Source organism: Talpa europaea (genome assembly GCF_964194135.1).
Source record: "Talpa europaea genome assembly, chromosome: 7".
NCBI lineage: Eukaryota > Metazoa > Chordata > Mammalia > Eulipotyphla > Talpidae > Talpa > Talpa europaea.
Genome location: NC_140074.1, coordinates 136,138,514 through 136,162,325, shown reverse-complemented (window position 1 = coordinate 136,162,325; position 23,812 = coordinate 136,138,514). Strand labels below are relative to the sequence as shown.

The following is a 23,812-nucleotide window of genomic DNA, read 5'->3' as shown; positions in this document are numbered from 1 at the left end:
AAAAAAAAGAAAAAAGGCAATGGTAGCAGAGAAATGGTGTCCCAAGGATGTGCGCACCCTCACCCCGGGACCTGGCAAGGGGGAACTTGCAGACAGGATGAGGGTACGGACCTTGAGGTGGGAGATTATCCAAGATCACCCGGATGGGTTCAGACTAACCACCACCCGTGTTCTGAAAATTGTCTGAGACGCCATGTGAGTGGGAGCCGCCCGCCCGGCCCCTGCTGGCTTGAAGACTGCCTTTCCCAGCCCTGCCTCCAAGTGCCCATTCTGCGGACGGTTCGGGAACGTGAGGTGTGTCGTCCCCAAAGCCCTCCCCTCCCCGTCTACTTCCATTTGTCTCTCAGGGGCCAGCCCAGCCCGTAGGACCTTCCCTCTTGAAGCCCTCCGGGCTTCCCTGTTCTGTCCGTGCTTACCGCCGTCTCGCCTGCTCCTCTGATCAGCTGGGACGTTCTCCCCGGGGCTCGAGGGCGCCCGGGAGGCACATGCCCAGGTCTCCCCACCGCTGTGTGCCCTAAGCCGGGTCCCCCAACCCTGTCCCTGGGTGTTTCAGGCGAGACGTCGGTGCTAACCCCCGGGCGGGCAGCGTCCAGCGCCACAGGCAAGGCCGGGCCTGGGCCGGGCCGCCGAGTTCGGGCCTCGAAGTCGACCCTAAGGGGGGACCAGCCGGAAACGCGGCCTGAAGACCCCGCTCCTTTCCAAGGCGCAGCGCAGCCCTTTCTCTCCGGCCTCCCCGCGCCTCCGGACGGGGCCCCCGAGGCGGGGCTCCCGGCCCGGCTCCCCCGGCACCCGCGCGGCCCTCGGGCAGGTGCGCGGCCGCCCGCCCAGCCCGGCCCCGCCCAGCCCGGCCCCGCCCCAGGCCCCGCCCCCAGGCCCGCGCCCGCCGCTCATTGGCCCCGCCCCTTCCCGGCCCCGCCTCCCGCGGGCGCGCCCCCGCCGCGCCCGCTCCCGTGGCGTCACTTCCGGCGGCGGCGCGCGGAAGGCGGAAGTGTGTGTGCGCCGCGGCGGCGGCGAGCCCGGCCGCTGTCCCTGGGCCCCGGCGGCGCCTCCGTCCTCCGGGTCAGGGCGCGGGTGGCGGGGCCGGCGGCGAGAGCCCGCGGGAGGATGCCGTGAGGCGGCCGCCGGGCCTGGCGGGCCGGAGGCCGCCTCCTCCAGGCAGCCGCCCGTCCTTCCGGGTCCGGGCCCTCGAGCGGCGCGATGACCGCGGCCGCCGCCTCCAACTGGGGCCTCGTCACGAACGTCGTGAACAGCATCGTGGGCGTCAGCGTGCTCACCATGCCCTTCTGCTTCAAGCAGGTGAGTCCGGCGCGGCGCTGCCGGGGCCCGGCCCGGGGCGGCGGGAGGCGGCCGCGCCTGGGGCCGGCCCCGGGGCGCCGCGCGGACGCTCCCCGGGGAGTGCGGCCCCCGCGGGCGCGGCCCGGGCCCGGCGCCGGCGGGGCGGCCCCCCCCGCGCCCGAGTTTGCCCTGTTACCGCAGCAGCAGGACCCCGAAATATTGAGAAACGTGTCGTGCCAGCCCCGAACACCCCGCCAGCGTGCCCGTCTCAGCCGTGGGCGCCTGGGGGTGTTCAGTGCCGCGGCGGGCGTTGGCACTGCGGACACCGGCGGCGGGCCCACCCAGCTGGGTTTCCTGGGCGAAGTCTGAGCGTCCGGGGTGCGCGGTGGGAGGAGGTGCCGCACCCCCTTGGGGCTCAGCTGCCAGCCCTGAGTGCCGGCCGGGCGGGCTGCCAGGGCAGGAGGCTGCCAAGGCCGGTCTGTGATGAGCTCGAGCGGGCACCGGACCAGCGGATCCCGCATCTAGAGCCTCCAGCGCATGGGGGTGAGAATGGTTTAGGGTGCCCGTGTGAGGTGTCCGTCGGCTGAGGCTGGTGGCCGTGTCAGCGGAGGACAGGGACTCTGCCTTGCCGGCCAGTTCCGCAGCCCCTGGAGCAGCGTCTGTGTGGGCATTGCGAGTCCCGCTGTGCAGTGTGGCCCCCTCCGGGTGTTTCTGGAAGGACTGCATGTCCCAGTGTGCACTGCGACCAGCCTGGCCCAGGACTGCATCCTGGGAGGTGGAGTTGGCAGTGCCCCAGTGCAGAATCTGCACTTGGGTGCTGCCGCCCGTGACCCCTAGCCTGCTCAGTGCCGTGGGCGGGCTGTGGTGGGTGCCTGGGGAGGTGCTTCCTGAGCTTCCCAGTGCAGAGCGGCGGGGTGGGCAGCAGGAAGCCTCTGCCCTGGCAGTGCTTGGCCCCTGTGTCCACGTGGCACAGCCCGAGGTGCAGCCAGGGAGCAGCCTGCCCCCTCCTCGCGCACATGCCCTGGTTCTGGGCTGGCATGTGTCCTGGGGCCACTGCTGTCGCCCTGAAATGCCCTGAAGTGTCCTGAGAGCCGCCACTCCTCAGCCCTGCCCACGGGCGGCTCCCGGGTCTGCCGCCCCATGGTTCCCAAATGCCCTATGGGTGGACAGCGTGTCTGGCTCTCTCTGCTGACTGCCCCTCCTGGCCCGGTGTCCGGCCACTCACCAGCCACGGACAGGGCTGTGGGTCAGCACTGTGAGCCCTGGTAGACTTATTCTGTGTGTGCCTACGGTTTCTTGTCAGCTCTGGTGCAGCCGCCAGGGGTCTGCTTAACGCAGGAGAGGGGCGCACCTCTCTTCCTGTTCTGCTCCTTCCAGAATGTGTTTATCACCGTCAGCTGAGCCACAGGGGAGTGTGCAGAGGATGGGGGGCTGGTGAGCCACCCAGGAGGCCAGTTGGGAGCGGTGCCCCTGCTGGTCTTTCACGTACACATTTTAAGTCCCCAGGCAGCATTTCTGGCCGCCACACTGGACCGTGGTCCCCACCGGGCGGGGGCGGGGCAGCAGGAAGGTCCCCCAGCCGTGCCTGCGCTGGCTGCGTGTGACGTGGCTGCTTCCTCCCCCAGTGTGGCATTGTCCTGGGTGCCCTGCTCCTGGTATTCTGCTCCTGGATGACACACCAGTCCTGCATGTTCCTGGTGAAGTCGGCCAGCCTGAGCAAGCGGAGGACCTACGCCGGTCTGGGTGAGCGCTGCGCCTGGGCAGCTCCCAGGCCGGCTGGGCCTCTTGTTTGCCTTCACTTCTCATTCTAAGACTTAATGCCCTTGGGCCTCCCTGGGGGCGCACAGGGGTTAAGACACAACCTGTGGAGCTGTCCACAGCCTCTGCAACATGAGTCCGGTCCCCGGCCAGGGAGCACCCACATGGCACAACAGACCTCTCCTGTCTCCCCGCTGCTCCCCTCAGAGTGGGTTTCAGTGGATCTGCCTGTTCTGCTCCCCGCTGTCTCTGGGGAGCCCTCTCACCCCTGCGCCTCTGCCCTGCACCCCAGTTCTTGTATGCATAAATAAATAAATCTTTAAAATCAAACAAAAAAACCTGTTAATGCCCTTTTGAAGACAGTTACACAGTCACATGCTTCAGAAGTGCATTGAGGGCCTCCCCGGGGCTTGGGAGTCAGTCTCAGGCTGTCACTGCTGCGGCCTGAGTCTGATCCTAGCCAGGGAGTGACCCACACGGCACAGTAGACCTCTCCTGTCTCCCTGCCGTTCCCCACTCTGTCTCTGGGGAGTCCTCGCACCCCCATACCACTGGCCTGCATCCCAGTTCTCCTGTGCATAAATTAATATATGCATAAATAAATAAATCTTTTTAAAAAGTTGCGTTGTCACAAGGGGGCCGAGGTGAAACCCCCACCTGCCTCCTGTCTTCCCCTCAGGTCAAGGCGCGTGGACGGGCGCCCTCAACTCAGGTGGGCCCGAGCTGCTCACGCTCTTCCCCTGACTGCTGTCTGCCTCCCGTGCTTAGAGCCTGCTCAGATTTCCTTCCCTGCGCCCAGAGCCCCTGCCCTCGGCTCCCCCCCATCCCCCTGGGCGTCCTGGCCTTTCCAGGCTTCTCTTCTGAGGCTCTCAGGACGCCTGCTGTCCAGATCAAGGGCCTCACCCGGCCTTCCTGATGCTGTAGGCCATGAGCTCGCTCTTTTTTCTGCCCAGGGGATGCTTTTTGCTTCCTGTCAGTTTGGACCTCGGCAGCTTGGCCCGAGGGCAGGGCCCTGCCTTCCCTGCCTTCTGCAGCCGCATCTTCTCCCAGGGCGGTGGGCCTTTGGGCTCCACATCCATTCTGGAGAGACTGCCCCGGGCTGCGGGGGTGAGTGTCCGCCCAGCACTGTGGCCTGGACTCGGGCGGACTGTGGCGGCCTGCGCTGGCCCCAGCTCCCAGGGCGGGTCCAGAGGCGGCGGGAGAGGAGGTGCGGGGAGGCTGAGCACCCGCGCCACCCATGCGCCCCGACTGGCTGGCCAGCGGGGTGGGGGGGGCTGGCTTCGCTCTGGCCCCAGAAGCGGGGCGCATCCTTCTCTTTTCGGAGTAGCCTGGTGCTGTGGACTCTCCTTTGGAGTCACTTGAGGAGGTGAAAAGCCCCACAGCCGCTGCCCCGTTCAGTTTGGGATGCGCTTCTGGCCGGTCCCTCCCTCCGCTCCAGGCTGCAGCCGTGGGCGGCCCCTCTCCCCGCCAGAGGTGTCTCTAGGAACACCCCGCAAAGTGCTGGCTGTGCCCTGAAGGAGACGTGACTCTAGGCGGACGGCTGCGGCCCTGTCTGACCATTCCTAGAAAGCCCGGAGCAGGCAGACCGGTCGGCCCGGACGGCGGGCGGGCGGGGTGCCTCAGTCAGGGGGTGACTGCAGCCTGTTTTGTTTCTGCTGCAGGGAGGTCGGGCCACAAGGCCTGGGGCAGCTCGCGTGCTGGGTACTCCCAGGGCCCCTGCCTGCCTGCAGCAGCTGCTGTCCTTTGTCCTGTCTGGCCCCTCGGCCCCGGGACCCCACTTGGGCAGGAGCCGCGACTAGGGAGCATCTTCCTGACCCTGCAGTTCAGCTGCCAGCCCAGCCGGCCCTCACGGAGGTGCTGGCGGGTCTCATGGCGGCAGACGCCCCCGCTGGCTGTGCCGTGCCACAGAGGGTGCCTGAGAGCATGGCGCCCGCTCGCCTCCCGCGCCTGCCGTCCAGGTTGCCAGCCCGCGCCCTCCTCAGGCTGCCACTGGCCTTGGGGCGTGAGGCTGAGTAGCTCGGTCCCCCTACCCCGCACACCCAGCACGTCCCGCCGGCTCGGACAGAGCTGCCTGCTGACAGTGGCCACGGGCGCTGGGGTCTCCTGGGGGGACAGCGTGGCCTTGGGCTGCCGTCCTGGCTTGTGATGGGCGTGGCCGGCTGGGGTTCGTCAGATGAGCCCTGGGGGGGTGGGGGTGGGGTCTGCCCTTAGGACCACCACCCTTGCAAGGGCCTCTGGGCTCATCATGCCCACTGGAGCGCTTTTTCTGCTCTCCCGAGCCCTGGGGCAGGGGTGCCCTGGGTGCCTGGGCTGCGTGGCCCACACAGCGCTTGCTGCTTGCTCCTGGGAGACCGGAACCCTCTGCCCTGGCCTGGCTGGACCAGGGCCGTGGGGAGGCAGGGGTACAGGGCTCTGCCAGGCCCTGGGAGCGTATGCTCCCTCACCAGCTGGGGCAGGTGCTGTGGGGTGTGTGGGCCAGACACCCACCCCAAGGGGCTTCCGGCGCTCATGTCCTCCTGTGAAGGGCCCATGTGGAAGGGTCTGCCTCGTGCCTTTTTTTTTTTTTTTTAAAGACTTATTATGCAGGGCCTCGCCTGGTGGCGCAGAGGTTGAGCGCTGGGTTGTGAGGCTGCCCGCATCCTCTGCAGCGCCAGTTCGATCCCCAGCCACCAGCGAGGGTCCCACCAAAAAAAAAAAAAAAAAAAAAAAAAGACTTATTATGCATACCAGAGCTGGGGTACAGGCCAGAGGGGTGTGTGTGGGGGTGAGAGGATTCACCAGAGACAGAGCGGGGAACAGAGCAGGCAGACTGACGAAATACACTGCTGAGGGGAGCAGCGGGCGAGACAGGAGAGGTCTGCTGCACCGTGGGGGTCACTCCCTGGCCGGGGATCGAGCTCAGGCCAGAGGCTTCATACAGCTTCGTAGCGCTAAGACTAACCGCTGCACCCCCAGGGAGGCCCCCTCGTGCGCTTTTGAATTCACAAGTGCACACGTGAAAGCTCTTGGGTGGGCTGTGAAATTGCCCCTGCGCACACATGGGTGTGCGCCCACGCACACACAGGCCTGGCTCTCCCTGCAGCCTCCCTGCGCTGCCACAGGGGGCCCGGCTGCTCGGAGCCATGGTTTTCTGGCCTCCTTTCCTGGCCTTTCCCTCTCTCTCCTCTCCGTGTGAACACACCGCCCGTGTCTCCCGCTCGCTGCCTCTTGTCCTCGCGGCTTCCGCTGGGGGTGGTTACGGGACAGCACCCCGCACCCCCAGTCACACCAACCTCATTTTCTCTCCCGCCCAGCGCTGCACGCCTATGGCAAAGCGGGGAAGATGCTGGTGGAGACCAGGTAGGTGGGCGGCGCCTCGGCCCTCCCTGTCCTCACTCCCGCGTCCCAGACGCACAGCATGGCCGCCCCCGGGGAAGCCTGGCGCCCACGTAGCTGGGGTTCAGCCCTTCCCGCCCCGGAGGCATCAGCGGCGAGGCTGAGAGTCTTACTTGTAAAGACGGAAAACTCGGGGAACCCCTTGGCTGCCCCGCGGTGGTCACTCTCGGCCGCCCCCACCGTTGCATGGAGGTGGCATTACATTGAAAATGTCATGTTTTTCCCCCTTTGGAGTAAAATTTTATGAGATGGAAAAATTGCTGGGAAATTGCACTTTTAGCTTCTCAGTGGGGGAGTTGTGAGCTCCAAAGAGCAGCGGCTCAGAGAGAGCCGACGGGCTCAGGCCGCAGAGCCGTTTAGCGCCTGAGAGAACTCTTCAAACCTCCCATGGAGAGAAACACTCAGGCCCGTGGAGGAAAAGGCAGTGTCACTAGATACTCGCTCTGCGTCGGCCGGCGGAGCCCACAGAACACGCCCCGGCTGTGGCCCGTCAAGGTCAAAATTCCACGCCTCCCCGTCCAGCCTGCGGGGCTCCGGCCCAGCAGACGCCCGGGCCCCACGCCGGCCCCTGACACGCCCCTCCCCCCGCAGCATGATCGGGCTGATGCTGGGCACCTGCGTCGCCTTCTACGTGGTCATCGGCGACCTGGGCTCCAGCTTCTTCGCCCGGCTGTTCGGGCTGCAGGTAAGGACGGGCGGGCGCCCGGTGCTTTGGGTGCGCGTGGCTGCTGCTGCGGCCGTGTGGAGTGACCCTCCGTAAGTCACCGCGGGTGGGGCAGGGCGCTGGGCCGTGCAGTGGAGGAAGCCTCGTGGGCCTGGCGCCAGCTGAAGACGGGGCTCCCGGAGTGATGCACCTGACGGAGAGCCAGGGTGGGGGAGGGGCGAGGGCAACAGAAACCTGCAGGCTGCGGCCGGCTCAGGCCTGCTCCAGGTGAGGTCCTGTGTCAGGGCCATTGGCCAGAGCTGCTCCTGCCGGCTGAGGGGGCCTGGGTGCAGATGCAGGGACTTTGTGCAACGGCTCTGAGCTACAGGCACCTCAGGCGTGCCGTGGAGTCAGCGCGTGGGGGGCCTGGCCGGCCTAAGCTGGGCGCGTGGGCACCGTATGTCTCCTCTCTGGAGGGTGCTTTGGCGTCTGGGCACCAGTGGGGTGGGTGGGGCTCTGTGTGAGCGGACCGTGCCACCTCTGCTCTCAGAGCGGCTCGCGGGCCTGGGAAGTGGCCGTCTACATCATGGGCGCCTCCTGCCCACCGCAAGCTTGGCGCAGCGTGACAGCGCAAGGCTGTGCTTCCCCTGCCCTGCGCCCACCTGCAGGCTCCAGGGCACCCAGGAGTGACGCTGGCCCTGTAGTGGTTCCCACACCCCCGGCGGGTCAGTGCCTACACGGCCCATGTCCCCAGGGCCCCCGCTGGCCGCTGTGTAAGGCTCCTGAGTGCTGGGACTGTGCGCCCGTGCATGCTTGGGGGCCCCAGAGCTCTCGGGGCCTGCCAGCGTGCTGTGCCACGGCCGCCCAGGCGTTCGTGTGTTCTGCTGCCAGAGACATCGGGCTGGAGCTTCTGGATTTGCTTTCTGGGTCAGAATTCCAAGGCCCTCTCAGAGGTCAGCCAGTGGCAAGCTGCTGATCAGCCCACGTGTCAGCAGCGTCTGGCCTCCGGCTTTCACCCGGCCCGCAGCTGAGCTGTGGCCCGTGTCTCGGGGGTCCTTGGCTCTGGGTGATCTTGTTTTGGGAACTGGCCGCGCCCCAGGGGACCAGGTGGGGATGCCCGCAGAGACAGCCACCCAGTAGCTGTCGGTATCCCTGGGAGGCAGTGCCACCTGTACCCCACTGGCCATGGCTAGAGCCAGCCCGAGCCTGCACTTGGCCGCCCCCAGGTGACGGGTGCCTTCCGCGTGCTCCTGCTGTCCTCCGTGTCCCTGTGTGTCGTGCTCCCGCTCAGCCTGCAGAGGAACATGATGGCCTCCATCCAGTCCTTCAGCGCCATGGCCCTCGTCTTCTACGCCGTGTTCCTGTTCGTGGTGAGTCCGCCTGGCCTCCAGGCAACGGCTCCAGGCATGCGCGCAGGCACGGCGGCATCGGGCGCGGCGGGGCAGGAGCTCCCAGAGAGGCGCAGTCAGTGTCTCCCTTCCTGCGGGAGCCCCGCTAGGCGTGTGGCCACGGAGACGGGTGGCCTGTCCTAGGGGCTCCTGCCAGGACCTGAGCCCAGACCTGCTCCTCTCAGGTCAGCAAGGGCCATCTCTGGGCTCAGGGCCTTAGGAGGTGGCCGGGGTAGGCCCAGCCCGCTGCTTGTGAGGGTCAGCCCGGCGGTCTTTCCCCGGGCCCCTGTTAGCTTGTCTTCACGCCTGTCGGGGAGGAAGCTGCCCGGGGCGCGTCCTGTTGTCTGGAGTGCGTGGGGGCGCCTGCCAGATGGCTGCTGGGTGCTGGCCAGGCCGCCTTGCATGGGCATGAGCTGTGCTCTGGCCTCTAGCTCCCTCTTCTCCCGCAGATCGTGCTGTCCTCGCTCAAGCACGGCCTCTTTGGCGGGCAGTGGCTGCGGCGGGTTGGCTACTTCCGCTGGGAGGGCATCTTCCGCTGCATCCCCATCTTTGGCATGTCCTTCGCCTGCCAGTCGTAAGTACCGCCATGAGCATGGCCCGGCCCGGCCCGGCCGCCGCAGCCCTCTGCCCTGGGTGGACAGATCCGGCCCAGGAGAAACGTCCTCAGTTCCGCCTCCTCCCCCTGAAGCCGAGGGGGAGCTGTTTTCTCAGCCTTCCTGATGAGTGTCGCCAGCACCCTGGCAACCCCTCACTTGCCAGGGAGCGGCTGTGCAGCCGCGGAGCACCCCGCCATCTGACTTCCGCGCCCCAGCCCTTGCCAGCACTGAGGCTGTTGGAGAATATTGAGAAGGAAATTGCAAACATTGACTCCAGGCTGCCGCTGGGACGCTGCCACAACCGCGCCTGTGTGCGTGCATGCATATGCACACCTGTGTGTGCACGCTCGCCTGCCCACCTCTGTGCAGGTGTGTGCACACGCGTGTGCTGTGCGTGCACGCCTGAGTGTGTGCTGATGTGTGTGCACGCCCACATGCCTCTCTAGGGCACCGGTGCTGTCGGCACCGACCAGGCCCCTCCACGGTCCCGCCGCGTCACTTTCTCAACCACGCGACAAGCCAGCGATGGCTGCCGGCGCCTGGTGGGGGCTCGGCGCCCACAGGAAGAGAGCAGCAGTGCGGGGCGGGGGCTGGCAGCGTGGGTCCTGGGCTCTGGTGGGCTTGGCTGTGCCAGCCGTCAAGCGCTGGGGGGAGGTTTGTTCACGCCGCTGGTTCACACCCATGCGCGTGCGATGCGGCTCCCGCTCCGTGGCGTGCGCCAGCTCTACTGCTGGAGTCCCCGCGGCGGCAGCGGGCGGTGCCTCCTCGGCCTGCGTGCCTGCCCATCTGTGACCCGTTTGGTCTGCACATTTGCTTTTAAAAACAAACCTGCGCTGGGCTGTTGCATGGCGGCACGTGGCAGTGGCCCCTGTCGGGTGTGGCTTCGGCGCAGGCAGGGCTCTGGGGGGGGGGTGCGCGGCCTGCCGAGTGCGGGCTGCCCTGAACGGTGCTGGGCCGTGGGAGCGTAGGGCCCCCGGGCAGGCGCAGCCAGCTCGCTGACCGCGGTCCTGGAGCCTGTGTGTGCCCGGGCAGAGGGCACCTCCTGCCCGCCCTTGCCCTTTGGCTTGTCTTCTCCGGCCTGCGGGGCTCCTTTCTGGGGGCCGGGCCTTCCCTTTGCAGTCACTGTTTGGCGGCCCTTTCCGGTCTTATATCTTGGTGAGGTCCTGGTGACGTGGGTCTCCCGGGCTCTGCCTGGGCAGAGGGGCTGTCCACAGGCAGGCCTGGTCTGGGGCTGGGGGCAGCGCCTCTTACCGCTGGAGAGTCAGCGTGTGGGCCATTGCGGGGTGCGGCCGTGGGCCCTGGAGCGCGGGTGCGGGCCGGCAGTGCACCCCAGCACCCACAAGGGTCTCCACCTCCATGCTGGGGACCGGTGCCCCCACTGCCCAAGGAGCGGTTAGTCCCCAGATGTCCCGTGTTTCTCTGCAGGCCCTCTGCCCCCCGGCCGGGCCTCAGGGATGAGCAGCCAGGCCTGGCGCAGGGCCCCGGGTAGGGTGCCGCTCCACGGGTGACCTGGGGTGTGCAGGGCGCTGAGGGCGCCCCCTGCGGAGTGAGCAATCCCATCCTCTTGCCTTGAAGGTGGTCCAGGCTTCAGCCTGTACACGGTGTGACCACCGGCCCCAGCTCCCTTGACCACTGTGCACCCCAGAGAACAGAGCGCCCCCGGCCGCCCCTCCAGAGCGTGGCCACTGGCCCCATGTGCCGCCCACACGGGACCACTTCCCGCCCAGCTGTGCCGGGCCCAGGGCTCCAGCCACTAGCCTGTCCTCTGTCGCCGAGGGTGGCGCCTGTGTGTGGGCGTCTCAGCCGCTCGGCCTGAGTCCGCAGCGCAGGCGGCAGGTAGGGGGCTGGGCGGGCATGGCCCGCGGCGTCCTGCTGGGTGTGCAGCCCTGTCTCCACACAGCCAGGTGCTGCCCACCTACGATAGCCTGGACGAGCCGTCGGTGAAGACCATGAGCTCCATATTCGCCTCCTCCCTCAACGTGGTCACCACCTTCTATGTCATGGTAGGACCCTGTCCTCAGCCCCTGTGGGCCCCAGCACTGGCACTCCCCGCCCCCCCCCCCCACCGCGGCCTGGTGCAGGGGGCGGGGCCTCGTCGCCAGGCCCCACCCTGGGGTGCTGGCATCCCTGGGCCCCTGGGCCCCTGGGCTCCTCTTCCTGTCCTCTGGCCTCTCTGAGACCTTCCCTGACCCGCTGTCACGAGGGAGTGTCCATGAGCACCGCCAGCTCGCTGACGCGGGAGTACCCCCACCCCAGGAGCAGGCACCACGGCGCCAGGCTGGGTTTCAGCCCGCCCCATGCCCTCAGGGGTCATAAGGAGGTGCAGGGGTGGTGGGTGCCTGCATGCCCGGGGCTTTGGCCCTCGGCCCCCTGCTGGGACTTTGAGCCAGATGGGGACTGGCCCGCCCCGACAGCCACCCCGGGGCCCCTTCGCCATCCATCTGGCCACCTGCTTCTCGGCCCGGTCGGGGGCCCACGCCTGCTGTCCCCCGCAGGTGGGCTTCTTCGGGTATGTGAGCTTTGCGGAGGCCACGGCGGGCAACGTGCTCATGCACTTCCCCTCCAACCTGGTGACGGAGATGATGCGCGCTGGCTTCGTGCTGTCGGTGGCCGTGGGTTTCCCCATGATGATCCTGCCCTGCCGCCAGGCCCTGAACACGTTGCTGTTCGAGCAGCAGGTGAGGCCGCTCCCCAGGCCCCGCGGCGCCTCCCCGGGCGGCCGTGGCAGTGTCTCCAGGGGTGAGGAAGGGCTACCATGGCGACAGAGTCTCTCAGCGGGGCTGAGTGGCCTTTGGAGAGTGGCGAGGCCACCACGGCGTCCGTGGCCTGTGACCCCAGCCCACAGCCAGGGTTGGAGACGCCTGGGGGCCTGGAGGTGGGCGGAGGTCTGCAGTGCTCGGCTCCACCCGGTCCTGGAGGCGCACGGTTCTGCATGGCGGTCTCTCCCATCCCGGCTGTATCTCCCGTCGGGCTGTGGCGTTGCCAGGGCCTCCCAGGGCCTGGGGGCAGCCGGACTCAGCTTGCTGTCCTGTGGCCAGCATGCCTGCCCACGGCCACCCTATGGGCTAAGGCCGGGCCCCGCAGGGCGGACCCCACCGCTTGCCCCTCGCCCTGTGAGCTGGGCGGGCGCAGGCTCTGCCCCTCGGGATGAAGGCGGGCGGCCATGGGCCCCTGGCTGTGGGCCCCGCCGTTCCTGTTTGCTGCGGGCACACGCTTCTGCGGGGAGCTCTGTGTCCCCGTGTGCCGCGTCCGTACTGCTTATGAAAGCCGCGGCGGCGTTCGAGGCCACGCACAGCTCCCATGCCTCTCCGTCCTCGGCTGGCCCCGTGGTGCCATGTCCCCCCGCCGTCCCCAGCCTCCGCCGCCCCAGCGCCTGTGGGCTGCCCCGCCCCAGTGAGCTGCAGCTCCACCGAGGGCTGGTGTTCCTCGCCTTGGCTGGTACCGGCTCTCTGTGCCCGGTGTTTTGGAAGCCTTTGTCCCCCCTTTGGGTCCTGGCACCCCATGTTCACAGGCGGGGCACGGAGGTAGGGGCTTTTGGTTGCACCTCCTGGTGTTGCCCGCCCCTCCTCTTGGACCGTGCCTCACTCGCCTGCTGAGATGAGGATGGCGGCCTTTGTGTGCCTGGCCCGCGTGTGCCCACGTGGATTCCATAGACCCAGCTGGCACCCTTGCCAGGAAAGCATGGGCTGGCACTGGCCGTTAGCTGGGCAGCAGGGCTGCGGTGGCGCTGGCAAGTGGGCGTCTGCTTGGCTGCGACTCTGCTGGGTCGCTTGGCTGTATCTGCCTGTCGGGGCGCCCCTGCCAGCCTCCTGGGAGCCCCGGGGGGTCTGGCAGCACCCTAGGGGAGGCTGGCTGGTGGGCGTGGCCAAGGAGGCCACCATCCCAAGCGGGTCTGCCCTCTCTCCGCAGCAGAAGGACGGGACCTTCGCGGCCGGGGGCTACATGCCGCCGCTGCGGTTCAAAGCGCTCACCCTCTTCGTGGTGTTCGGAACCATGATCGGCGGCATCATGATCCCAAATGGTGAGTGGGGGCCGCTGCAGCTCCCCCACCACGCCATCCCCCAGAGCCCCTGCTTCTGCCCTCCGGCTGCCACGGGCCCCACCTGCGCGGGGACGAGGAGACGCCCTGCGGGGGAGGCCCACCCAGGTCCCTGGGAAGCCGATCCCGCCTGCGTCGTCCGTGCTGTCCGCTGGGCCCTCAGGCCCTGGGGGCTCTGCCTGGCCCGCCTCTGCTCCTGGCAGCGTCCAGCGCCGAGGGAGGGCTCGCTGGGCACCCGGGCCGCCACTTACCCTTTCCCGTCCCTCTCGCCCACCCTTCCCCAGTGGAGACCATCCTGGGGCTCACAGGCGCCACGATGGGGAGCCTCATCTGCTTCATCTGCCCGGCGCTGATCTACAAGAAGATCCACAAGAACGCGCTCTCCTCCCAGGTGGGGCTGCTCAGGGCGGGAGGCAGCGCCCCGGTGGTGGCTGGAGCGGGCCGTGAGCCCCGGCTCCGAGGGTCCAGCCCCGCCGGCGCAGGTCTCCCTGGGAGAGGCCTTGGTGCTGCCCAGCCCCCAGCGGGTGCCTGGGTGTGGGCGCCCCGGACTGCGTGCCAGGCTGCAGCCGCTTCTCTTCGTGCCTGAGGCCTGCGGGCCAGGTGTCTGTGCCACGGGTGCTTCAGGATGCGGGTGGTGTCTGCGCCTCCTAGACAGGGACCCCGTGTGGGCCTGGGGCTGCTCCCTGAGGCCTCTCCCGGCCGGCAGTCCAAGGAGGGTGGCTTTGCCCCTGGCGTAAGGCGAGGCGTGGCGCGGGCAGAGCACCGGTGCCCATAGTGAGCCCGCGCTTCCAGCTCGGTGACCGCCGCCGGTAGCCGTGGCGCCGCGCTCAGGCCCTGAGGCCTCCCTGGGCACCGCAGTGCACCCGCCCCGCCGCCCGCCTGCTGTTCAGGGGCAGCCTCGCCTTCTCAGCGACCGTCTGGCCCCTCCCCCCGGCCACCTGTCCTCGGCCTCCCTTGTGCCCCGCGGCCTCTGCTGGGGCCGGCGCTGCTGGGTCCACGCCGTGGAGCCGGGACAGGCCTGGACGCGGGCTGCCGGAGGCCCCGGCTTTGTTCTTCCGCACGACGGCCTTTCCTGCTCTGGCCCTTCCCTTCCAGTGAGGTCTTAGGGCTGGTGCCAGCGTCCTCCAGGGTGGCTGTGAGGCTGGCGCCGCCGTTCTGCTCGCGGCGTGGGGGGGCCTCCACGCGGCCGCGTCTCTCTCCTGTGGTTTCTTCCAGCTCCCGACCCCTCGGGGCTCTCCCGGTCATGTCTGCACGCCCCAGGGTGCTCTGCATGCCCTGCGGCTGCCTGAGGCCGGCTGTGGCCGTCGGGCCGAGCGCCTGCGGTGTGGCGGGGGCAGTGGCGGCGGCGGCCCAGCTCTGCTGTTCCCCGTGGAGCCGTGTCACGGGGGCGTGCAGGGGCAGGGGTGTCCCGCGAGGCCCCTCCTGTCTGTGGAGGCGCCTCCTCCCCGCGCTGGCCTGGCGGCCCCCCGCTGCATCCCGGGCTGTATTTACACGGTTTGCTCCTCGCTCCTCCTCTCTGCTCTCCACTTTCACACGTCAGGTGTGCCTTGCGCTGGTGCGGGGGGACTTTGATCCTGTCTCGTGTTGCTCCCGTTTGTGACGAGTGTCCGGGGCTGTTTGCGGTTGGCGTGGTTACCGACGGGGGTGCACGCTCTCGTCTGCTCTTAGATTTTATTTGTTCCATCTGTTCCTTTTTCTGTTTCTTTCTTGTTGCTTTTTAGATAAAGCAGTTTTTTGCCTGCTTACGCTTCCTGGGTGGCACAAGGGCACCGTGGCTGGCACCTTGACCTATTGGAGTCGCCCCCAAATCCACTTGTTCCGCTTTCCAGCCCAGGCCCGTGTCCCGTGATGATTTGGCTCCATTTACCCTCCTCCGGCCTTCGGTGTGGTTCATGCCTCACGGATGCCCGAACTCTATGTGTGTCTCACGTCCCGCGAGCCTGTGCTTTGCGGCCAGCCCTCGGGTCCCCGTGGCGTCCTGGGCTGTCACCGGGGCGGCCCTGCCTCGCACCTGCCCGCTCTCCCTGAGTGCGCGCTGGAGCTGGCGCTGCCTGGGGCTGCACTCAGACCGGGTCCCACTGAGGTTGCCTCCTCTCCGGGGTCATCCCACGTCTGGCAGCCGGGAACCTCACTCTTGGTCCAGGTGCCAGCCCTGAAGGGCAGCCCCGCCAGCCTCCCTGTGTCCCCAGGGTGCCCATTGAGGCCCTACCCTGCCCGGCCCCTCTCAGCCCACCCCTCAGTCCTGCACCCGGAGGCCCTGGGCACTGTCCTGCCCCATGCAGGCCTGTGAGGCGTAGCCCCTCCACCAGCCGAGGCAGGTGCCAGGTCCCCTCCAGGTTGGCCGGAGCTGTCAACAGACCTAGCTCTGCGGCCAGAGGTGGGCGGGCCCCAGGCCCATGGCCCCTGGCAGGCGGCCGCCGCTCCCCCACACCACGTACCGGGCTGCTCTGCCAAAGTGGCCTGCGGCTCGGGTGCCCCTTTTGCCCTTGGGGTCTCTGTCTCCCCAGGTGGTGCTCTGGGTCGGCCTGGGCATCCTGGTGGTCAGCACACACAGCACCCTGTCAGTGAGCGAGGAGACCCCTGTGGACCTGGCACAGGACGCCCCCGGGGGCCGGCGCGTGGAGGTGGAGGGCGCTGTGAAGGCGGAGCCAGCCCGGCTGTCAGGTACACACTAGCCGTGCGCAGAGGTGACATGGCGCCCGCCAGGGTGTCTCTCCTGCCGGGCCTGTCCAGTGTGCGGGGCCCCGGGCTGTGCTGGTGCTGTCTGCGGTGACATGCCCACTGCACTGGGGTCTGGGGGGCGTGCCTGCCTCGCTGCAGAGCCTGTGGTGCGGGTGAGATGGAGGCCCCAAGGCCTGCAGCCTGCCCCTGCAGACCCCAAGGCCCCAGCCTGCCCCTGCAGCCTTTTGTTGGTGCATTCAGGTGCCTGTGCCTCGCCTGCCGCTTCTGACAGGGCCCTTGAGGGCTTTCCTGTCTACTGGAGGAACTGGCTGTCCACCCTCCCGCCACACAGTGGAGGGACAGTCTCTGGGCCTCCTGGGGAGCCCAGACCTTGAAGAAGCTGCGCCCTGCCTTCAAGGATGGGGGGGTGGCCCCAGACCCCATGTGGGCCCTGCAGGGCAGGCCTGATAGGGTGGGGAGCCCCACGCGGCGGAGAGAGAAGGCAGCGGTCGGGCCGGCGGAGTGCCCCCTGCATGCTGTGGATTCAGTAAATTGACGGGAAGAGCCCTGAAGAGGGGGTGGGCCCTGCCTGCACCCTGTCTCGGCCAGTGGTGCCCCCACGCTGGCAAGCCCTGGGTGTCTGCGGGGCCAGCTGCCTCCCTGGGGCCACAGCAGCTGCGCGGGGTGGTGGGGCGCTGGCTCACCTGGAGCCCCGGCCACAGCTGGTTTCCATCCCGAGGCCGCAGCGGAACATATGGCCGGACCACGTGCCCTGCTCAGCGCCTCCGCTGTTCTCGCCCGGCCTCCCCCGTAATTGATGGGCTGCCTGGTAGGAGCAGAGCTGGGCGGGGTCCCCGCGTGCACGTGCCCCATCAGGCTGCTGCCCCCTCGGGAGGCTCTCGGGGGCCAGAGCGTGCCCGCTGCCTTCAGCCCTGCACCGACCTGCAGGGCCCCGGGCCGGGGAGCACGGAGGAGAGAGGGTGCGGCAGAGCCAGGCTCACCAAAGCAATTATCCAGTAAAGAAGGCTAATTAGGCCATTTTTCTCTGAGTGCGCGGGTGCCCCAGAGGGCCCTGCAGGCGGGTTCGAATTTTGTGACATTTTTGGCTCCGTCCTTCCCCCTCCGTGACCCCGTCCCAAAAGTGGGGAGCTGCACCCTCCTGCAGCCCAACTTGCCACCGGCCGGGAGGGTGAATAGCCAGGACCGCCTCTGGGTATGCACTGGACGGGGCCCAAACTTCCGCTGCTTGGACGGGAGGGCAGCCTGCGGGCAGCACCGCGTCAGGCCACGCGGGGCAGAGGGCGACCCCAGGCCAGGGTGGCGCGGGCGCGCCTCCCCGTGCTGCTGGGGCGTTTGGCGTCGGCACCCGCAAGCAGCAGCTTGTGAGAAGCCTGTCCAGGGACGCTGGGTCCAGGGAGCTGTCTTCCAGCAGGCAGGACACAAAGGCCCAGGGAGAGGAGCCGTGCAGCCGGCAGTCCCAGGGCAGGGGCCTCGAGGCCCGCCGGCTGGCTGTGGCCCAGACTCGGTGTCAGCCCTGGCCCGTCTTGCTCAGTGGCGGCCCCGTCGTGGTGGGCAGGGGCTGCTCCGGGAGCTGCAGCCCAGAACTGCCCTTTGTCCCACTCCAGGGCCCCAGGCCCGGGGTTCAGGGCGTTTAGCCCCCTCCCCCAGCCAGAATTCAGGAGCGGGGAGCCATGGGCCGGGAAGGGGACAAGCCTTGGATGCCCTGCTCCTAGCCCGCCGGGGGTGGGGTGGGGGGTGGGGGGGTGAGCCTGTGTCTGCGCCCGGCGTGAGCGCCCCCTGCCGGCCACGCGATCACTGCCAGTCACTGGGGCGCGTTTCCTCCCGCGACCTGCGGGTCAGGCGGCATGGGAAGCCGAGCCGGGGGCACTGCACAGGCCACTTCTCTGCCCGTTGGGGAGTTTGACTTTGGTTTTACTGTGGCCAAGGGGGCTGGCAGGGCACTGGCCTGCTGAGAAGCCCCTTCAGTTGAAAGACACCATGTCCAGCGCCCGAGGGCCCAGGGTTGGAGTCGGGGCCTCTGCTGTGCTGCCCAGTGCCCTGGCGGGGAGCGGCACACCCCAGGGCTTCTGGAGGACCCCTTCCAGCGTCACCCCGCCTGGCCTTGATGCTGCTCGGTACTCTGCACGCGGGCCTGTCCCCCACTGAGCGGCTGCCCGCCCAGAGGCCGTGAGTCCCAAGGCCGAGCAGGGGTTTCCTTTGTTTGTTTTGTCGTGTTTCCCTTCCCTCTCGGGCCCCCTCTTAACTCTGCGTGCTAGACAGACTCCTGATTTATGGCTGCTGCTGGGGGCGCGGCCTGGCCGGGGCTGCCGATGGACACCAGGGCTCCCCCCGGCCTGGCCAGTCTGGCCCTCGACCGCGCTGCCCTTGTCCTGAACAGGACCTGGCCTGCCCAGTAGGGCCTGCGCCTGGGGCACAGCATCGGCCCCTGGGCCTCCCTTTGTGAGACTTCTCTCACCGGATAGCCTGTTAGCCTCTACGCGCCCGCCTGACACGGCGCAGCTCCCCTCGGCCTCCCCAGCCCAGTCCTGTGAGCCGTTGGCCCCGGGCTCCAGGGTGCCGCCCTGCCAGTGGGCAGCCGGGTGGCAGGGTTGCACATCAGCCTGCTGGGCTCTTTCCTCAAGTGTGGCTGGTGGTGCCCCCCTGCGGGCCGGGGTCTGGGGGCCGCCCCCTCGGGCTGGGCGGGCACATGCCGCCCTCTGGTGGGGATGGCCGGTGTTGCACGTGTGGGGCCCTTCCCGCTCCCGCTTGGTGTAAGTTGCATTTTGACGTGTTTTGTTACGAATACGGGGAAAAGGACAGTGTCCTGTGCTACATGACTGCTCGCGACTGGCCGGGAAAAGGAGCAACTGCTTCGCTTCCGCCACCTGCCTGGGAGATGCGGTCACGGCCCGGGGCGGGCCGAGCGCCGGAGCCCGCAGGCGCTCAGCTCACTGTCTGCCGCAGGCCAGAACCCCGTCGCCGAAGCGGCCCAGGACGGCCGCGACAAGCCCAAGCTGCCAGGCGAGAAGGACGAGATGGAGCAGGCCCAGATCAAGGGCCCTGTGAACGCGCCCCAGAGGGAAGACCCCCCGGAGAAGCGGGAGGAGGCGCAGCTGGATCGCCCCGGGCAAGGTGGGTGGTGCCCACGGGAGGGCCCCGCATCTCGGAGGAGTCTGGCCTCTGCCTGCTTCACGGGGATCCGCAGGGACGTTCTGCCCCAACGTCTGCTCTGCGGCCTCTGATGTTTGCTCGAAGCAGCGCCTCTCTGCGGCCAGACAGCGGGGCCCAGGGCGCCCGCCCAGCGTCTAGTCCCCCGGGCCCTCCCCGACGCTCTCCCTCTCCTTCCAGGCGTCGCCGTCCCCCTGGGCGAGGCCCACCGCCATGAGCCTCCCGTGCCTCGCGACGAGGTGGTGGTGGACGAAGGTCAGGACCAGGAGGGGCTGGGGGAGAACAAGCGTCCCTCCAAACTCGGGGTCGGGCAGGCCCCAGAGGGCGAGGGCCAGAGGGTGCTGCCGCCGCCGGACTCTGAGCAGGGGGACCCCAGACGTGAGCATCCTGAAGATCCCCGGAAGGTGCCAGAAGCCAATGGTCAGGCAGCTGTTGCGCCCGAGGAGGACAGCCTGGGGCCTGGCCACAGGGGTCTGCAGCCAGGGCCCCGGACAGCACTGGCTGAGGAGCGGGCCGCCCCGGCCGATGCGGGGGGGCAAGCAGACGGCGACCTGCAGCCAGGCCAGGCCCAGGGGGCCCAGGAGAAGAGTGAGCCCGGTAGGTGTCCACCTGGCCGGTGGCTGCAGTGGACATGGGGGGTTGGGGGGAGAGGCGGGAGGGCCCGGCCAGTACCCCCGTGACACGTGGGTGTGGAGCTGTCTGCAGCCGCGGGGGACCCACCGCCTGGGGCTCTGCAGCCGCTGGGACGCCTTCGGGTGTGGCTGGCCTGGACGTTGGTTGGGCTGCTCTGCCCCGTGTTCTGGGGGCACTCGGGGTGGGGCGGCTGCCGGCGTGAGCGGCGAGGCGGGGGCGCTGGCTCGCGGCCCTGAGCACAAGGGCTTGGATGTTTTGTGACTTCGCCGGCGTCCCAGGTCACCAGGTCGGGGGAGGCTGGGCCGGCGGGCGGGGCTGCGCAGGTGGCGGGGTGTCAGGGAACAGGTGCCACCGCCTGTCCCTCCCCCTCCATCTCCTGGGCGCCCCGTGCTCCCGAGCCCCCACAGACCCGAGTCTCCCGTGTGTCCAGCTGGGCAGGCTCCCCTCCCGGAGGAGAAGCCGGGTCCTGCGGCCGGGGCGCAGGCCCAGCCACGAGAGCAGAGGACGGCGGAGGCCCAGGCCAGGGACCGCGCCGGCAGCCGCTTGGAGGGTAAGGCCGCCCGCGCGTCCCCCTGCCCGGCCTGGCCGGCCGCTGCGCCCCCTCCCGTGTCCCGGCTGGCCACTGGGCAGGACCTGCCGCCTCTCCCACCCCGCTCCCTGCAGCCTTTCCTCTCGCCCGCTGCCCCTTTGCGGTGACCGTGCTCGGGCGCGGGGCCCCGGTCTCGCTCGCGCCGGGCTGGCGTCTCCAGCGCTGTGCCCGCAGCCGCGGGGGTGGGCGCCGGGCCGAGGGTAGCTGGCCCCGCTCGGGAGCCCGGCCCTGTCCTGAGACGACGCTGGCTGGGCCTCCCTCTCCGGGGAGCCGTGTTCTGGCTGCCCCTTGGGGTGTCGCCCCAGCTCGCGCGCCGCCGCTCGGGTGTGGCCTCTGCGGTGCAGGGCGGCGGCTGGTGACCCCTGCGCCCGGGCCGCGCGTGGCGAGCGATGTGCTTGGTGCCGCCTGGCCGGGGGCAGAGCCGGAGGCGTGGGTCTTCTGGGCTCGGTGGCTCTGGGGGCGCACGGGCTCCTGTGTCTCTCCTCGGGCCTGTCTTTTGGGTCCCGTCCTCGTCACGAGCCGCCGAAACCCGCTTGACCCTTTGACTCGTTTTCCTTTCTGGAAAGAGGGTTTTCACGTGTCCTATTCTGCCTCTCTCCTGTGCGCCTCCCCATGGGACGAGCAGCTGAGATCAAAAAGCTGGTGGCAGGTACGAACTGGAGGGCGTCCGGGGCGCTGCGGGCGGCTCCCCCGCCCTGCCTGCGCGGTGTCCGCGTGCCCGGGCTGCTGGGTGGGGCGGGGGCCCGCCTGTGGGCAGAGCCAGCCGCCTCCACCCTCTCTTCTGCCCGCGGCGCTCTCCGGCCGGCGTCTCCCACACCGCCCTGGGAGGGCACAGGTGGCGTGTGGGGCCGTCCCTGCCCCGAAGGCCGTCTCGGGGTCACGCCCTGCAGGGCAGCAGCGTGAGCGTGGCCGGGCGGAGGTCGGGTCTGCAGTCCCGGGAACGGAGTGCCAGTGGCCTCGGGAGGGAGGCACCCGCCGCCGCAGACCCGGGTGTTCTCAGGCAGGCGCCGTGAGGGTCCTGGGGCCTGGGCTGCTGCGCCAGGTGGCCGAGAGGCCCTGCCCTGCGGGGCCCCGTCCTCCCGCGAGCCTCTGTGCGCGTGCTTCTGGGAATGCCCCTCTTGTCCCTGCCCGGCCTCACGTGGAGTCCCAGGCCGGGGCGCAGCGTGCCCGTGGGCCCGAGGCTCGGCTGCCCACCCAGCGCAGCCTTCCTGCTCACCGGGGGCCACCCGCTCCCCAGCCCCCCGGCCGCCAGCTGACGAGAGCCGCGCCCGGACAGCGGTCTGCTCGCGTGTGCCCGTGTCGGGGCAGGTGTGGGGGCACCGTTGGGCGGGCGTGGACTTTGCTGCCCAGCCCCGCTGCCACGGAAGTGGTTTTCTCCTTTGAAACTCCCACCTGGGGGAAGCCTCAGGCCCGGAGGTCTTCAGGCGCTCGGGCTTGAATGGCCGGGACCGGTCAGCAGCCTGGCCCGCTGGCGCGGGGCCTCGCAGGGTTTCTCTGGGGGTCGGTTCCAGAGGCAACAGTCGAGGGGACGGGGCCCGCGAGGCGTGTTGAGCCACACGCGGCGAGGACGCAGCAGCTGGCCGGGGGCTGCAGGCGCGTGTGGGAGGACGCGGGCCCTGAGCGCGGCGTTTCCCCACCCAGGGGCGGGCCGGGCGGAAATGCTGGACCACGCGGTGCTGCTGCAGGTGATACAGGAGCAGCAGGTGCAGCAGAAGCGCCTCCTGGACCAGCAGGAGAAGCTGCTGGCCGTGATCGAGGAGCAGCACAAGGAGATCCACCAGCAGCGGCAGGACGGGGAGGACGGCAAGTGGGCTCGCGGGCGGCAGCTGCACCCACCGCGCGGGGAGGGGCCGGGGCGGCCCAGGTCGGAGACCCTGGGCGGGCTGGGGGTCGGCTGAGGCTCGGACGCCTTCACTGCCGGCCAGTGGTGCCCCAGCCCGCAGCGGTGGCTCCTGCCCGGGCCCGTAGCTGACCTGACGCCAATTTCGCTTGCAGCAGACGGGCCGCCAGAGCCTGGGGCGGCCGCTCCCCGAAGTAAGGAGGAGGTGCAGGATGGGAAGGCGGGGGGCACCGTGCCACGCACCCCTGCCCAGCCTTTGGAATCTGCACTGGGGCGGCACCCCGCCCCTCCCCAAGGGCCTGGCCAGCGCCCCTGGGAGGAACCCCAGGGGGCTCCAGGCAGGCCCCCACCGGCAGGCCCTCCTGGGGGTGGACTGCGTCCAGAGCCCCATGCTGCCCAGGCCCAGCCGAGGGCTGCTGCACCCCAGGGCGCTGGCACCAGCCTGCTGGAGCAGGTCCTGGAGCCAGACCCTGCCCGGGGACCCCAGAGCCCGGAGAAGCATGGCCCTGGGGACCCCCTCGGGCAAAGTGAGGGCGTGTTTGCCGGAGGCACCGATGAAAGAAAGAAACCCCGGGAGGAAACGGCCACTGGAGGCGTCGCTCGAGAGGAGGCGCATGTCCCGGCGGCAGAGGCCGGGGCTGGGGCCCCTCCTGGGAAGCCCCCACCAGGAAGCCGAGACCTGGGCCGGCTAGGGGGCGCCGCGCCCACAGGGAGGACGCCTCCCCCGCCCGCACGCCCGGCCATCTCTGACAGGGGGCAGGGCGGGCAGCGGGGCGGCCGCCCATTGGACAGGAAGGACGCGCTTGGCGGGGACCAGGCCCCTGCCGCTGGGGAGGACGCTGCTGTCCAAGAGCCCGAACAGAGGCCGGACGCCGGGCCCGGGCCCAGGCCAGCCGTCGCCGGGGCCCCGAAGCCAGACAACGCCAGACCCAATCGGGAGCTGAAAGTCCAGGGGGACGCTGACCTGCGGAGGCGGCGGCGTGCCGCAGCCCCTCCTGCTGGCGGGGGCCCAGCCCTGGAGGACTCGGTCCTCATCAGCCTTGACCCGCTGCCTGGCGTGCAGCTCAGTGACCTGCGCAGCGCCCTGGAGGCCCAGCTGCACCAGGCCGCAGGGGGCACTCTGCGGGTGCTGCACGGCCGCCGGGTCAAGCAGGCGCCCGCCCTGGAGGAGGCCTGAGCGCCGGGGCTGCAGCCTGGTCAGCAGGCGAGCCCGAGGGGCGCCCCAAGTGCAGGCCAGTGGTGGCCCTCCAGCCTCCGGGTCTTTGGAGAGAGCGCAGCCAGCCCTCTGGGGTTTCACTGGCGGCAGAGCCGCTGCGCCCAGCAGAGACCCCAGGGGCCCGCGTGCCAGCCGGGCTGAGGGCCCCCATGGCCGCCTGGGCCCGCCCCACCTCCCTGCGGCTGGTTCTCACTCTTGTCGGCTGTGAGCCTCCTGGAGACTAATAAACGCTGTTTCCCTGCTGCTCGGAGCGGCCCCGCTCGCGCTGGAGGGCCCATGGGGGCGGCAGCCTTGGGGGGTGCCAGGAAGCGCCCCAAAGCAGCCACATCTGGGCAGCTCCTGAGGCAAGTTCCCTACGGAAGGTTCAGGTGCCGCGACTCAGGCCACAGGGACAGCGCCGCCGGCCGGGGCTGCTGGTGCACTGGCATCTGAGCCCTGGGCTGGTCCCGCCTGCCCCAGCATGGCCCACCGGCCTGCCTACTGGTGGAGGTGTCCCGGGGCTCCTGCTGGGTGGGGCGGGGCTTTCCTGGGCCTCTGCCTGGGAGCAGCTCCCCCCGCCCCTCACACCCAGCTGCCTAGATGGTGCCGGAGCAGGGCCAGCCAGGACCAGGCAGGACGTGTGGCTGGTGCG

General features: G+C 69.4%; 1 protein-coding gene across 1 annotated transcript; it reads left to right on the top strand.

The window, feature by feature from the left end:
* Nucleotides 1-1,197: 1,197 nt before the first annotated feature.
* SLC38A10 (solute carrier family 38 member 10) lies at nucleotides 1,198-23,382 on the top strand (the record flags this gene model as incomplete). The annotated part of the gene is made up of 17 exons (XM_084236920.1): nucleotides 1,198-1,296; nucleotides 2,901-3,018; nucleotides 6,327-6,372; nucleotides 7,000-7,093; nucleotides 8,278-8,421; nucleotides 8,889-9,013; nucleotides 10,936-11,038; nucleotides 11,531-11,713; nucleotides 12,945-13,056; nucleotides 13,359-13,465; nucleotides 15,582-15,738; nucleotides 18,700-18,867; nucleotides 19,084-19,500; nucleotides 19,967-20,086; nucleotides 20,751-20,774; nucleotides 21,767-21,928; nucleotides 22,121-23,382. 17 exons carry the CDS (start codon nucleotides 1,198-1,200, stop codon nucleotides 23,140-23,142), a joined length of 3,201 nt encoding a protein of 1,066 aa, XP_084093046.1. The 3' UTR covers nucleotides 23,143-23,382.
* Nucleotides 23,383-23,812: the final 430 nt, after the last annotated feature.